A 16,702-nucleotide genomic window follows, 5' to 3' on the forward strand; every position below is an offset into this window, starting at 1 on the left:
ATAATATAAACAGCAGGAAGAAATACTACTACTTTTTTTTTTTTTTTTTTAAACTACTACTTTTAGTCAACGTCTTTATAGATGTTTATAGCACAGTAGTCTGAAACACACTAAAATGTAGTAGCCTGTGACGCCTTCAAAAGTTGTCCAGGGACTTCCCTGGCGGTCCAGTGGTTAAGACTCCATGCTTCCAATGCAGGGGGCGTGCGTGGGTTTGATCCCTGGTCAGGGAACTAAGATCCCACATGCCGTGGGGCACAGCCAAAAAAAGATTTTTTAAAAAACTGTCCAAACCAAAGAAACCATGGTATTAATTCAACCAATCACAAAACTATAATATTCAAGAGTGAATTGGTGTATAATATAATTAGAAGGAAAATGAACATACTAGACATAACCAACCCCAAAGAATACAATGGCACGTAAAGTAAATATCCAAAGACAGTGTCTCATAAAGAAAATGAAAAAAGCTATTCAGAGAAACCTGTGAAGTACAAAGTCAAAGAAAGTTATATAGCACCAAATCATTTTATTGTTGGCTCACTGGTCAAATTTATCTCCCTAAACAACAGTAAGAGTAATGAAACAGATGCGATCTCTTTGTTAACAGCCAAGATTTACATCAAGAGAAGCTTTTAAGAAACACATACACACAAAAAAAATTTATAAAAATAACTATAAATACCTGATCACAGAGAGACTGCAAAATGGATGTGATAAATTCAACACACTGTTGGCGAATAACACTGTCTCCAGGAGACCGCACCAAAGCCAACAGATCCTGGAATATCTCTGCATATCTTTCATCACCTTTAATAGTTCCATTAATTAGATGCAAAATAGCTAATTTACAAGCTTTGTGTGAAGCCAGAGCATCAAGAAGAGCAAGCAACCTGGTGGTTTGGCTAGTATACTGTTTTTCTTTATCTTCTGAAGTGCTGAAATAAAATCAACACATTTAGTGAACAAAATTCTTGATTTTAAGGCATTACTTAATAATTTGTTTTTCAACACATATCAACTTACACAAATCTTATATAAAACATTTCATTCCTTGGGTATCACAACTTCTCTGGCATTTTACAATTACTATAAAATTTTGTAAATTCAGGTTTTTAATAATGTATTTTCTTAAATCAGAGTACTTCATAGCTCACCTTTCAAACACCCCAATCTTGAAACACGTCAAGATATCTTGCACATGAAATAATGACATAAAGTTTCCTAATTAAAATTAATCTATATTCATGTGTCTGTGTGTCTGTATATATGTATATGTGTATATTTATATGTACACATATTATCTGAGCACACTAAACCCTGGTTTCCAAATTCTAAGTTAAAAAAAATGAATCTGTGTCAAAAATAACTTGAGGAAAAAAATTTTTAATGCAAAATCAAAATACCTTTGCAAGTCTTCTACAATCAAATCCAACACAGTTCTCATAATCAGAAGTGCAGTTGGTGAGGCAAGGTCACACAATTGAACACAAATACGCCGTAACATATGTTGAATGGGCTGGCAGGTTGTGCCAGAGAAAGAGCGAACTATTTCTTGGAGCAACTTTGCTTGAACATGAAGGTGCATGCTCCACAATTTTCGGGTGTTGAGTGCCACTGATATATCATGTGACTCAATAACCTGTTAAAAAAGTATAATGTGTACGTAGATTTTTAAAAATATTTATTTATAGTCACAAAAACTGTTCAGGAAGAACTGTTATGAAAAGAACATCTTTACTGTATGCTTAAAACATTTAATTTTCTGTTATACAATTAAACATTTGCTTGAATTCAATGCATCTAAAAAAATCTTATTGTTCTCAGGTTAGCAGTCAGTAGAGCAGAGTCCATTGGTGAAGCAACCTAGTTAATGGCAAATTCTAACACATGATAAAGGTGGGGGAAAAGGATTTAAAAATAACAAAAGTACAAGTACACATAACAGCATAATAAAATTCACATTAACAAAAATTTATTTAAAATGTTACTCCCATATTTCCTTAATGACCAACTTGCTTCAGTTTTATCTCACCCTCATCCAGTTATTTTATGTCTTTCTTAGGGGAAGGAGATGAGGGTTTGTTTTTTTTAAACAAAATCACTGGCTTTTTAAAAAGTGTTATTGCAGTCATTTATAAGATGCATGTTATATGGAAGTGATACCTGAGTTGTTTGCATGGGCAATGGTAGAGGCAGCAGCTCTGAAAGGAGTATGAGTCCAGAAAAAAATCCTTCAGGAACCTTCAAGATCGAAGAAAGAACTTCTTTTAACATTAAAGACCAAGTATTGTTGGCCAGAGTCTCTTCTGAGATTGTGAGCTTTTCATTAACTCCTTGTGTAAAAGTCAGTAATATATCAATGATATCATTCTGAATTTTCTGTTCATCACTATCCAAACGACCTGAGAGAGGGATAGAGCACAGGAGCATGTGTAAAGTCACAAGTGCTGAAGGGACACGCATGTCCTTAAACTCAAAGGATCCACCTCTCAGGAGTTCCGTTAACATAGTTTTAAGAAGAGTAAGTGTGCAGCGAGCCATTGAAATAGTAGTAACTCTGTGAAGGGTGGTCCCCATGTTGACATGGAGTCTCCAAGGCTGAGTCAGAATACTGTTCAATTTTTGCAGCACCCGAATAAAGGTGTCCATTCCTTCAGCAGAAAAAAGCTGAATGACAGCAAGATTCCATTTCAGGTCTTTCTGTTGACCTTTATATAAATAAGGGAGAAAAAAAAAAAAACTCTAATTACTTACATATTAATCACTGGTTAAGATTTTGAATATTTTATTTAATAAATGATATTTACACTAGGCCTAAAAATAGTAGTTTTTAAGCACAGTAGCCACATTACCTTCAACAGGAGGTGGTGGACATGCCACATTACAGAGAACACGCAAGGCAGTAGTAAGGCCAACTCCTTCTGGGGTCATCAAGTTATCAATATTCTTCAAAAATAAAAATGAATAGAAAGTTTAATTTCTTGGTACCTATCAGGCCCAGAGAAGGTATTAGTTAAAAATATGAGTTTCAAATTAAGTACTTACATCATTTTAAACTTCTTAACTAAATTTAAAACATGAATAAGGCTAATGAAGTTTATAAAGGTTATATAATCTTTGGCATATGTTGTACCATATATGACATTTTGAACATAAAATGAGTAATTGCAAACACAAGTATATTAAAAAGTACTGACTAAAACAAAGGCTACATACAGATTATGTATGAAACTCTCTGGATAAAGAATTTAAAATAGCTCCTTTTTCGATACTCTTACTATACATCCTCTTTCCCAAAAAGGAAGAAACGACTGATTTTACAAAGCTCTGTGGGTACTAAAGCTCTTTGAAAATTGAGGAAGCATGATGGAATGTTTTAACACTACATAACATACATTTTGAAAAATGCAGATACCACAAGAATCTAGTTATGATGGCCATTTGGGGCATGGCTAGAGGAAAAAGAAATACAGTTGCCTATGTCCTTAGCACCTGCCCACGCTATGCTTCCTGGCAACAAATAGTTGTTTAAGTTGCTTTATTTTTGTAGTTTCCAAGGAGCAGCATATAGATGGCTAAAAACAACTTAAAAGAAATAGCACTTTAAAATGTTACTAATTCAGCTTCTAAACCTCAGAGGAGAAACCTAAAAATAAGAAAATCCTTTTCCTCATATGTTTCCCACCTTAGGTTATCTTTTCCTCTAATTTCTTCCTTGCTGCCTTTCAATAATTCACAAATTACATAAGGCAGCAGGGAGCCACAGAGTGAAGTCTCAGTCTTAGATCAACTGTCTTTAGTACATCTTAGAATGAGAGTCATTTATAATAACCATAATTAATGGGACAAGGATTTACACAAAAATTAAAACTCTTAATTACAGTATGTATTCAAATTTCTACTACTGAACTTTTTATTGGTTAAGTACTTTAAGTGAAACCATCTGATATTTATTGGATACTTTATATATTCTCCTAACCATGCACAAGTACCCTAAATACCTGACCATCTAAATTTACAGGACACTACTGTACTTCTGCTTAAAAAAAGACCGAACATAATGAAAAACTCTAGATATCATTTGAGGCATAAAGAACAGAAGAATATGATGACATTATAGGAGGAAAAAGTACTCTTAGGGGAGATGGAGGAAAAATGAGAAGGGAGACAAGTTAGTGAAGAAAAATCTGAAGCAGATAAAACCGAAATAGCTCTTTGTTGGTGGGTCAAAACAGCAAAAGATTAGATAATATACATACATTACTTCAATAACACACTGCAGCTCCAAGACCAAGGTGGTTTACACACACAGACACACAGACACATACACAACACATATAGCTCATCTGTTAAATGAAAAAGGAGATAATTCAAGGTCCATTCTGCCCCGCTAGTTTAAAACTTTTTATGCATCTATGGGCACTTTTAGCCCTTCTTCCTATGATACACATTGGATCAGCTAAGGAGCAAAGAAAACTTTTCAAACTTCCAAAACTAACAATGCAATGATTTTAATGAATTTTTTCATTATGAATTACTTGAAGTGTATATGCATTTTTCAACTGTAATATTATGAATTATATGATTTTCAACTCTCATTAATTACTTCAATTGCAGATTTAACCATCCCAAATTAACAGAACTAGTCCCCATTGCAATTATCTGGAACTGACTCTACCAATTTTTAAGTACAAATTTTGAGGGAAATTCTTTTCCACTAAAGTTTAACTATAATTATATGTTACATTATCATAGCATTTAACTTTAAAACACTTTTGTAAATGTCATCAAAATGGTAGGTGATAATATTCCTATTTGAGAGGGAAAAAAGTAGGACAGAAGCTGGTAATAGAAAGCAATAAAGTTGTGTGCATCTGTGTTCATTATACACACAATTACATACCCATCTATACCCAGTACCAGTCTATACCCACAAGACTAGTAAATTAATCAAGTACACTTAACTGCATTACCTATACAAGTGATTTAAAACAGTATTACTATATACTACCACACAGTTCTGTAAAATCAAGGCACTTTTAAGTTTTACTTACCTGTTTAACATATTCAATTAGGTTTGGGATGCAGTTAATCTCAAATCTAAGGTTTTTCAGAGGTTCAAGCCACTTGCCAAGTTCTTAAAAACAAAAACAGTAATTCATAATATAATATTTTAAAATAAAAGCCTTTATAACAAAGCCTTTAAAACAAGGGAAGTAAAGGTATTCTTTTCCTGAGAAAAACCATGGTTTTAGATTATCAGATCCATGTTCATTTCAATAAACTAAATTTTATACAGGAATGAACTTATGTCTAATTATTTAAACAAGCTTTAAAATGAAATGTAATGTCCTACTATACTGGCTTAGAAATAAAACAACCCAATCCAAAAATGTGCAGGAGACCTAAATAGACATTTCTCCAAAGAAGATACACAGATTGCCAACAAACACATGAAAGGATGCTCAACATCACTAATCAGTAGAGAAATGCAAATCAAAACTACAATGAGGTATCACCTCACACCAGTCAGAATGGCCATCATCAAAAAATCTACAAACAATAAATGCTGGAGAGGGTGTGGAGAAAAGGGAATCCTCTTGCACTGTTGGTGGGAATGTAAACTGATACAGCCACTATGGAGAACAGTATGGACGTTCCTTAAAAACCTAAAAACAGAACTACCATATGACCCAGCAATCCCACTACTGGGCATATACCCTGAGAAAACCGTAATTCAAAAAGAGTCATGTACCAAAATGTTCATTGCAGCTCTACTTACAACAGCCAGGATATGGAAGCAACCTAAGTGTCCATCGACAGATGAATGGGTAAAGAAGATGTGGCACGTATATACAATGGAATATTACTCAGCCATAAAAAGAAACGAAATTGAGTTATTTGTAGTGAGGTGGATGGACCTACAGTCTGTCATACAGAGTGAAGTCAGTCAGAAAGAGAAAAACAAATACCGTATGCTAACACATATATATGGAATCTAAAAAAAAAAAAAAAGGTCATGAAGAACCTAGGGGCAAGATGGGAATAAAGACACAGACCTACTAGAGAATGGACTTGATGATACGGGGAGGGGGAAGGGTAAGCTGGGACAAAGTGAGAGAGTGGCATGGACATATATACACTACCAAACGTAAAACAGATAGCTAGTGGGAAGCAGCCGCATAGCACAGGGAGATGAGCTCAGTGCTTTGTGACCACCTAGAGGGGTGCGATAGGGAGGGTGAGGGAGGGAGACGCAAGAGGGAAGAGATATGGGGACATATGTATATGTACAACTGATTCACTTTGTTATAAAGCAGAAACTAACACACCATTGTAAAGCAATTATACTCCAATAAAGATGTTAAAAAAATATATATATATATATATTAAAAAAAAGAGGTTACCACCCTTAGATTTTTGGTTTCTGAAAACTTAAAACATTTACATGGTTACATCTAACTATACTGAATATTTTTGCAGCAATCAACTTACAACATTAAAAAAGAATTATAAAATTGACTGCTCATAAACCAATATAATAACATAATGTTTATTCACCTAATGCTGCCACTGATTCCCACACCCCCAAAAAAGCATACACAAAATGTATTCATTTCTAACAGGATCAAACCCATGGGGGGGACATATGCCGAGTGCCTTTTCCCTTATCATGAATTTTAAATTTTATCAATTTCCTAATTTGCCTTTACGAAGTTAAAAGTAATCACGATCACCCCAAAACTAATAACAGCAAGCTTTGTTTATAAAAGAAACACACGAAATATACCATTTACTGCAACCGAACTCAAAACTCTCCCAGAAGCTATGCCGTAAAACCTATACTTTATCACCAAAAACGTTTTTAGAAAAGCATTCTCACGTAATAAGTTCTAGACACTTTATAGGAATGAATGAAGGGAAGTGCAAATAGTAGTCACCCTTCCTTGGTACTACAATCCTGAGGATTACAACTGTTTACATCTGAGTATTTTCCTACGCATTTTTAAATTAACTCTTTCATATATGTAGAATATATAGTGTTCAAATGAAAGATATAAGGAATAATAAAACAAATACTAGTGTACCCATCACACAGAAAATGTAGTAAGGCATTAATACTACCTTTGAAGACGCTGCATACCCTCCTTTTATAAAGGCATACTTCAGGGGGAAAAAATCTACTTTCAATATAGAAAATTGAGTGCAGTACCCAACTTTTACTGGTGGTATCGCACATAAAATTTAGGATTAAAAAGAAAAGAGGCCTGGGACTTCCCTGGTGGTCCAGGGCCAGTGGTTAAAACTCTGCACTTCCACTGCAGGGGGAACGGGTTTGATCCCTGGTTGGGGAACTAAGATCCCGCATGCCGTGCAGTGCAGCCAAAACAAAAAAAAAATAGAAAGAAAAGAGGCCACATGCTATCATAACATTTACTCAATGTTATCAAATTTTCTACTTGGCAAGGTCAGAAAGCCAAGAACCAAAATAAAATAATAAAAACTTGTAATTAAATATCTTAAACTTTTCAAGACTGCCCACATAATAAGGTTTGCCATAAACTTCATTCAACATACATTTAGAAAATAATGTTCATATTCATCATTCTTCACTTGAGAATAGCACGTGTTAACCACAAATGGATTTCTAAGTTGTACTTACAACAGTGTTGTACTTAGAAATACATATATAGAAAACACACACACATGCAAACTATAAACAAAACTGAACTTCTGAGTTCATCTTTAATTCTACTTTGATTAGGAACTTCAACCACCCAGAAATTTCCATAGCTTTTCAGAAAAAGGTACTTTGAACAATTTCCTAAAAATCTTTTTAAGAACACCATATAAAATACCTCCATAAAAGGTATCTTAACTTTCAGAAAGTTAAAAACAGGGTATTACCAGGTATATTATCAAAACATGATAAAGTACTAACAACAGATATTCAAAGGCTTTTTTTCTTCACATATCATAAATGCTTAAAATAACTTCAAGTACCATACCTTGCAATTTAGCATTATTTTCATCTGCTTTACAAAGCTTCAAGAGAGATGCTGCATGCTGTTCTAGCATTTGGACATCACTGGAAGACTGAACCACCACCAAAATAAGTATGCATGCATAATTATAAGCTACTGACTTCTTAGACTTGGAATCACTGAAACAAAATAAGGTTTTAAAGTTTTTGATATGAAAATAAATTTTTAGGAACAATTTTTAACATTGTTTTCTACTTGGTTTTAAAGGGATCAAGGAATTTCACAATGAAACATGACTGACTTCCTGAAAACAGGAAATCGCACTTTAAAGTTTCACCTTCAATTCACCTGAAACCACTACTTAAAAGTATGTAATAACGAAGCACATGCATCAAAATGGAAAGTGAAATTCTATTAAGAAATAAGATCAGAACAATGAAATATTAATAAGTGTACTTCATTAGCAATGAAAGATTAGGAAGTACACTTCATCGGTCTCCTTTAAAATGGTTGTTCACTCTGGATAAATAGGAACAAGTGTGATGAATCAACCTACCACCATGATTATTCAGACTTCCACTACAGAACTGTTAATATACAGCTAGGCATAGAAGTCACTGTTGTTTGCCTTTTACAGGTCCCCCCAAAAGATCCATCACTCAAGGAGTCTTATCAAGACCCCGATGCAAAGGATGCCACTGCTTTGCATGGCATGAACCAGGAAGAACATGTTTCTCTTCTCATACACTAAAACCCTCTGCCCTATAGGGCAAGTTCTTGAAAACTACTGTCATTCTCAATCCCCCTCATCCAGTCAAAACACTTCTGAAATCCGAGCACCATGAATAGCTTAGAAGGTATTAGCTTAGAATACCTTAGTAGCTTAGAATAGCTTAGAATAGCTTAGAAGGGCAGAAGACAGCAAGATAGCCCTCATGACTCTTATGGTATACGTATGTTCCTGTACCTTAGGATTCCCCTCCACAAAAATTAGCAGGAGTACTACAGCTGCAATCTTTGTTAACACCGTGGGGAAACTGGAAGAAGCTGCTATTTCATTTCTTTACAGCCACATCTTAGAGATTTCACCATTCTAATCCTTAATTAAGAAGTTATGTGTTATGTCAAAAAATTACAGTTTTTATTTTCAAAACACATTCTTTCAAGAAACTACCCCATTAGTGATGTGGTTTTCCAATAAAGTAGAAAATTTAAGGATTAAGCATAAAATTACCCTAAGGCTTCTTTGGAATAGTACTCCATTAGAGTAATAAGACTTTGGAGATTTTTCTCAAGACTGAAAACATGGCCAACAGCTGATCTTCCCACAGGATTAAAAGTAATCAAGTAAAGATTGTGAAGAGTTCCCAAGAGATCTGAATGGTCAGTTTCTTCACTGGCTGTACAACGCTGAAAATGGCTGAACAGTTCTGTAATACACTGCAAAGTCTGTGTTGAGTCCTGTAGCCACAAGGCAAATGCATCATCAATAACACCATCAGATTGGAGACCTTCTTCTTCATCTTGATCATAAAGGTGACACAGAGCTCGGATCAACAAATTTGTTGCTTCATATTCTGACATAAAAAAAAGAAGACCCTTTTGTGACTGTGCAAGAAACTTTAAAACATCTTTTGTGGCTTGCAGCACACCAGGGTGTGCACTTGTTACTGGAATTGACAAGAGCAAGGTAACCAACTCCAAGAAGTGATGACTGTGAAGATACCTGTAGAAGAAGTAATAAAATATATGTTAAGTCAGTGTAAAACATTCTTCATTTATTCAATATTCATTAGACAGGAGAGAGGTAAAAAATTTAATGGCAATAATCCTTATCTTCAGCAATATACTGCTTTAACTAAAATAGTACTGTAAGTAGCAAGCCTTCTATCCACTAGGCCAAACAAAAGTGAAAGTTCTGTAAGGCTTTTTCCTAGCATTCAAAGGATGTTTAATAAGTAACTGTGAAAAGTTTTCTCTTTCCAGAATCAACCATGACTTTAAAATCTGGGACTTCCTTCCAGGCCACTTATCAAATGCTCCTTCCTTTTAACCATGGTCCTACTCGACCCATGGCATATCAGTATATCTGAATTAGTATATCTAGGGAGAATATAGTACATATACCATAAAAAACTTATAGTATATTCAGATTTACTATAGGTAGTATATCTGAATTAGTACCTCTAGGGGGAAAAAACCTCAAATTATCAATTTTCAGTATTTAATACAATAGACTCTTTTATCAAATCCAAGAACCATTTTTTTAGTACCCATAGTTTTAGTAGAAAAAGTCTGAATTTACCTAATACCCCTAAACAGACCCAACTGCTACTGACAGAGTACTTTCACTGTCCTAAAAATACTCTGTGCTCCATCTATTCATCCCTCCCTCCCTCCCAATCCCTGGCAGTCACTGTCTCCACAGTTTTGCCTTTTCCAGAATGTCATATAGTTGTAATCACATAGCATAAAATTGCCTCTTCAATCAATTTCTGCTTAAACTCAGGCTTCTGTCATGATAAAAACACCTCCACTAACTTCTTACCACAAAGGTGAACATTATTAAGAGCATCCTTAACCACCTCATGGAACGTTCAGAAAATAGTTAACATGGCAGACCTCAGAATGTTTATTCTTAGAAAGGCCTGCTTGCAAGGTTGGCCCTTGGCTGGCCTCTGGGGACTTGGATTTTGGGAGGGTTTCCGCCCATCAACTGGTAAGAATACTCACTGCACCTAAACTGTTTATGCAAATAATATGGTTTACGCTGAACACCTGCTTTCCTTTTGGGAGTCTGGAATTCTGATACATGCTAGGTACTGGGTGCCTACATGGCTATCCCCCAATAATAAGCTTGGATGCTGAGATTCCAATGAGCTTGCTCAGTACGCAACATTTCACACATGTCACAATTTGTTGTTGGAGGACTTAAGCGGGTCCTTTGTGTCTAAATGAGGAAAGGACTCTGGAAGTTTATGACTCGTTTCCCCAGGCTTCGTCCCATGTACCCCTTCTCTTTGCTGATCATGTTTTGTATCCTTTTGATATAATAAATCGTGGTCGTGATTACAACACAGTCCTGTGACTCAATCTAGCAAATCTTGGGGGTTATCTTGAAGACTCCAACATGGTACATTAATGAACCTTGCCGTCACTTCAAACTAATCCTTCCAAAATGTAATTATTTCTTTCGAAATTCACTCTCCCTCCTAATTTACCAGTTTCTGTCCATAAAACCACAGTTCCAATAGTTACCTTGGCTAGAAACATCAAAGCTCCTTCTTACTTTCTCTTACTAGGTTCAGTTGCCAAGTCCTAGTAATGCTTTTTCACAAACTCTCAATAGTAGCACAGTATTTGTCTTCCCATTTTCTGTAAATGCCACTATATCAGGCCAAGTACTTAGCACAACACCTACCACCTAGAATCTTCAGACAGGCTTATCTACCTAATAACTCCAATTTCTCTTCCATTGCAATACATCTTGTAACTATAATATAATCTTAGAACACTACTTTGATCATACCAGAACTGCTACTCCAAAATATTCGAGATCTTCCCACATTCTAAAAACAAAATCCCTGGGAATTCCCTGGCAGTCCAGTGGTTAGGACTCAGTGCTCTCACTGCCAGGGGCCCGGGTTTGATCCCTGGTCAGGGAACTAAGATCCCACAATCTATGCAGTGCAGCCAAAACAAAAACAAAAACAAAAACAAAAATCCAAATTCCTTAGTGCACAGCATTCAAAGCCCTTTATTTCCTAAAGTCTGATACCCAAACATACCTCCTCCAATTATGGGGGAAAAACAAGACTTAGTAGGCCATTAATTACTCGTTTCCCCTCACTGACTATTTGAGAGCTTCACCCTTTTCTTATACTCAGTCATCCTCAGTGCATGACTTCAATTCCTACTTTATCAAAAATAGGATCAATGGGCTTCCCTGGTGGCACAGTGGTTGAGAGTCCGCCTGCCGATGCAGGGGACACGGGTTCGTGCCCCGGTCTGGGAAGATCCCACGTGCCACGGAGCGGCTGGGCCCGTGAGCCATAGCTGCTGAGCCTGCGCATCCAGAGCCTGTGCTCTGCGACGGGAGAGGCCACAACAGTGAGAGGCCCTCGTACCGCAAAAAAAAAAAAATAAAATAAGATCAGTGAGAAGTGCCTTGTCTCCTCTACTGTCTCCACACTACAAAGATATCTGTATTTGTATACATATAAGGTTTCCTTTCTCTTGTTCAAAGCCAAACTCCTACTTTGTACTCTTGACCTCATCTCCTACCAGACCTTGCTTTAACAATTATCATCTTACACTCCTGTAAGAACTCAAACTAAGGCAAGATCTGATAGTTTCAGCTAAAAACAGGAATGGATAGGTACAGATTTTAGAATGGACAAGTACTGATTTTCTGTTAATGCACTATGTTCCAAAGCAAGGCAAAAAATAATCACAGAAATAAGGAATAAAATAATAAAAACGCAACTTTTGCATTTAGTTGAAAAATTATTTACAGGCAAAATGCCAAAAAAGAAACTCTCAAAAATTAAAACAAAATTTTAAAAATCTACCGTGGGTACCTAATAATGGCAAAACTGTACCAATAGATAACTAGAGAGTTAGATGGCAGAAACAAATGGCAATTAAACCTTTAATATATCTTTAACCAGGACTGTAAAATCAATTTAGTAAAGTATCAGTTTAATCTACAATGTATTACAGTGATAAGGTACAAAAAGGTTTACTCTGAAAAGCTCTCTCCTTCCTGTTCCATCCTCTTTGTACCACCTTCCCAGAAGCCACTCAGCGGTTTCTCATTTATTCTTGCTCACAGACATGCTTATATAAGCACTGTTGTTGATTATTACTATCTTTAACTTAAGGTGCTACTACAACTTTAAGTATTAACTAAATATAGCTCACCCACAGTAACATATTTCTCAGTTCCACTTATTTTAAAATATCAAGTATCCTTGATCTACAGACAGTAAAAAAAAAAAAGAAAAGAAACCAACCACATAAAATTGCTTCTAATGACTGGTAAAATATATTTCCCAAAGCCAAAAATGTCTTACCTAAAGAGAACAGGGTATGGATCATCCCTCTCTGGTGGTCCAGTAATACGTGCCATTGTTGGGAAAGACTTAACAGGGGGTTGAATCATTGTATGAGGTGCAGTTTCCATTAAATGAAAAACTTCTTCTAAGAGGTTAATAAGCTTTTCTATTTCCCCTTCACTTATATTTGAGGATTCCAAAAGATCCATATCCATTGAAGCCTCTACCTCATTTTCATATTCTGGGTTTGTTCTCTCAAGTCCAGTGTCTGTATCATGATCAGCTTCACTGTGGTTAGGAACAGAAGAAGTCTTCTCTGCTAAATGGTCACCAAGTCTTTTAATCTCTGACAAAATTTCATAGAAATGGCATTTCTGAAGAATAGCTGAACCAGCAGTGACAACCCTCACAGTCTGATCTAAAAGTATGAGCTCCAGCAGTTTTTGATAGCCACTTTTTTCACTCTGCCTACTTCTTAAAAATGCTTCCATTCCTTCTGTCATACTAATGACACTGTCCAAAGCTTTAAATGCATTTAACTTAAGGGAAGATGAGACATGATCAGCAAACAGGAGCTCAAATAATCCACTGATCACTCCTGCTTGTAGCAGTCCCATGACTCCTTGGGCCCCACATTCTGCCAGTGAGGACACTAATTTGGTCCCAGCTTTGAGCTGTCGGACATTTAAGGCAATGGGTTGGCGAAGGGCTACTTGTAAATTTAAAGCTTGCATGGTCCAGTCTATCAACTGGCCAAGGGCGTCTTGTTTTGTGTTTTTCAATTGCAAATAACTTAATCCTTTTATTATTAAACTTGGAATTTCTTCTAAAGCTGTTACCCATTTTGCACCTCTATCTTCTTGATACAAATCCAACAGTTCAGTTAACTTCACTGAGGCTTCTACTGCCCCTGAATTTTCTTTATCTGGACCTTGATCCTTCATTCTACTGATTTCAATTTCAAAAGTAGTCTTGTATGGACAGCTGAAGTATAAGAGTGGTACAAGCTCCCTGTCATATGGATCATACGTCATAGGAGGAACTGAAGCTAAGTCTTCAGCAGTGTATTCAACATCAAAGTTTGGATACTTAAATGTTTCACGTTCCAAGTCAGCAATTCCATCTTCATCACTGGAAATTTGTTCATAACCATCATCCCCTGAAAATCAGTTTGAATAATATTTAGTTGTTACATCATTGTCGTTTAATGCAGACCAATCTGGTTTGTCAAAAAAATCATTTAATAGTGTGGCAAAAAATAAAAATTAATGATTTCCTCAACAAAATTAATTTCTGCCCCAACATCTTATCAACAATTACTAACATTTTATAGTTTCTAATAGAATAATTATGGAGCAACTTCATAAGCAAAGTTTTCTATTATATCTGTTCAGCTTTACAACTAACTCTGCTACAGATCTTTCCCTCACAAAATTAAATTAGAAATGCCTCAAAAAACAAACCAAAAATACCTCTTTCAGGAGGAAAGAAATTAAGCTTGCCCTCATAAGAGAGTATTTTTAAGATGGAAAAAATAAATTGATGGGCCAAAATTATTAAATTAACTAAGAATTAGTACCATAAATACCAAGCTACCTCAAATATTTCCAGAAAAAATATTCTATGTTCTTTTTATAACATGAATTTCATATTCCTTCACTTTCACTTCTCTGTATTTACCTGTCACACAGTTTCCCCAGTTCTGTATTATGTTTTTAGGGAAAATCTGTTCATATAAAGTGCTCAGCTTTGCCAAAACAAAGAGTTTTCATATTATGACACATGCAGCTTTTTCCTCTATTTATTAATACAGGACTAGAAGTAATACAGGACCAGAGATGGAAAACTTGTTGGTTTTACTTTTTAACACTATTACCTGGCCGTGGTAAAACAGAGATGTGCAATTACAGCCTACAGTATTCCTCAAGTAACAGCCCTCTTTTGACATTCTTTAGCTCAAAACAATTTAGCCATAGCAATACACTCATATTTGAAAAGGAAGGGCCTATAGAGACTTGACTCTGGAATAACCACCAGATGCCTTCTGGTAAAAATCAAATTAACCAGCCTCATTCTTTCACCTTCTCTATTAAAATGTCCTCTGATTAACAAAGCCTGCATGAAATGTAACTACTACTTGCCAGTCAAACACAATAAATCTAAAAAGGATTTTGTGGTAATCTGGAAATGGGGTAAGCTAAAAAGATTATCACTCAATAACCCAATTATTTATATTTTGTAAAAGGGCCACTGTAATACTAGAATGGTCCTCTCTCTCACGTAGAATGATGCTCACCTGTACTATCTTATAAAAGAAAAAGGCAGATAATCTGTCATTTTACATGAATACTTTAACACTACATTCCATTTACTGGAGAAATTAAGAGCCAATTAGCTTAAGTATCTCTTTTTGCTTTCAAAGGAAAAATAAAGCCTAACTAAAGGACTGCATAATGCTGCCATATGTCCCTGTGTAATTGAGATTTTTCCTTCTGAATTTCTAAAAATAATGTAGCATTTTGCCAAAATATCTAGGTGGCAGACATCTTTAGCAATTCCACCCAGCTTAAAACACCACTCCTTTACTCTCAAAACAGATCACCAAATCCCTAATCACCATGTATTTGCTGCATATCCCTGCTTCCCTGGACAAAGCTGATGGTATCAAGGGGCAGCGATACCATAGCAAGCCAAAGAGACTCTCTCTCCCAGAAAACTGGATCTGGATCTGAGACACAGCCAGGTAGTTTAGACTGGCTGGTTAAAGAGAGGAGATTAAAGATGTGGGGTGAATAGAGATATAACAATTAGTTAACAGAATATAAATTAGAAACACAAAACAAAGAAGAGACGGAAATCCCAGCTCTAGTCAAGTCTTAAGGCCCAGCTACAATCTGACTCAGGTTTCTTGAAAGCCATTTATCTCTGCTACAAATTCTTCCGCATTACTAAAAGTTACATCAAGCTAGTTTCTAGCACTTAAAACCAGAAGTCCTAGCTAATTTAACCCACCTTCACCTTCTTCATCTTCTTCACCTTCTTCCTCTTCATCTTCCTCTTCCTCCTCAGGGATACTATCTACTGTATGACGATCATCCTCATCCTCATCCTCTTCTTCCTCGACATCCACATCATCTTCATCATCTTCTCCTTCTTCTTGTTGTTCCTCTTCTACTTCTCCTTCATCAGAATATTGACCTTCCTGAGGAACAGAATTCCGATCAGGAGAAATGGGCTCAAAGTAATCTTCTCTATGAGGAGCATCCTCTTCCTTGTCACCAGACACTGAAAAATTGAGGTTTAAGGCACAGATTATTTTAACTGTTTAAATAACATGAGGCAGAAGGATTGGATACTGCAACTACTTAATGACATTTTGGATGATTTAGCTCATAATTAATAAAGTATGCTTTATTAATTATTAATAAATATTAATAGTATTAAATAAACATACTTTAAACAAAGTATTAAATAAACACAGCTCATAATTAATAAAGTATGCTATGTTATGTTCTAATACAATAATCCTCTTCTTTTTTAGCTATTAAGTAACTATACAGATTTTTATCTCTTCCAATACCTACTGTTTATTTTTACTGGTGCTGTTCTGTACATACCACTATAGCACATTAACATTTTATTTTCAAAGTAATGTTG

General features: G+C 35.6%; 1 protein-coding gene across 5 annotated transcripts in view; it reads right to left on the minus strand.

Annotated features, from left to right (window-relative positions):
- Window positions 1-16,702, minus strand: part of VIRMA (vir like m6A methyltransferase associated) — a 61,975-nt gene that overhangs the window by 23,879 nt on the left and 21,394 nt on the right. For 3 of the 5 annotated variants that reach the window (XM_082858954.1, XM_082858953.1, XM_082858950.1), the window contains exons 7-15: window positions 16,058-16,330; window positions 13,064-14,204; window positions 9,223-9,714; window positions 8,013-8,167; window positions 5,058-5,140; window positions 2,856-2,949; window positions 2,167-2,711; window positions 1,407-1,642; window positions 686-938 (exon numbers count right to left, since the gene is read on the minus strand). In XM_082858954.1, the coding sequence (XP_082715080.1) occupies window positions 686-938; window positions 1,407-1,642; window positions 2,167-2,711; window positions 2,856-2,949; window positions 5,058-5,140; window positions 8,013-8,167; window positions 9,223-9,714; window positions 13,064-14,204; window positions 16,058-16,330 (3,272 nt within the window). The remainder of the gene's footprint in view (window positions 1-685; window positions 939-1,406; window positions 1,643-2,166; window positions 2,712-2,855; window positions 2,950-5,057; window positions 5,141-8,012; window positions 8,168-9,222; window positions 9,715-13,063; window positions 14,205-16,057; window positions 16,331-16,702) is intronic. The other 2 variants (XM_082858951.1, XM_082858952.1) reach the window with 1 other exon arrangement.

Source organism: Leucopleurus acutus, assembly GCF_964270905.1.
Source record: "Leucopleurus acutus genome assembly, chromosome: 17".
Taxonomy (NCBI): domain Eukaryota; kingdom Metazoa; phylum Chordata; class Mammalia; order Artiodactyla; family Delphinidae; genus Leucopleurus; species Leucopleurus acutus.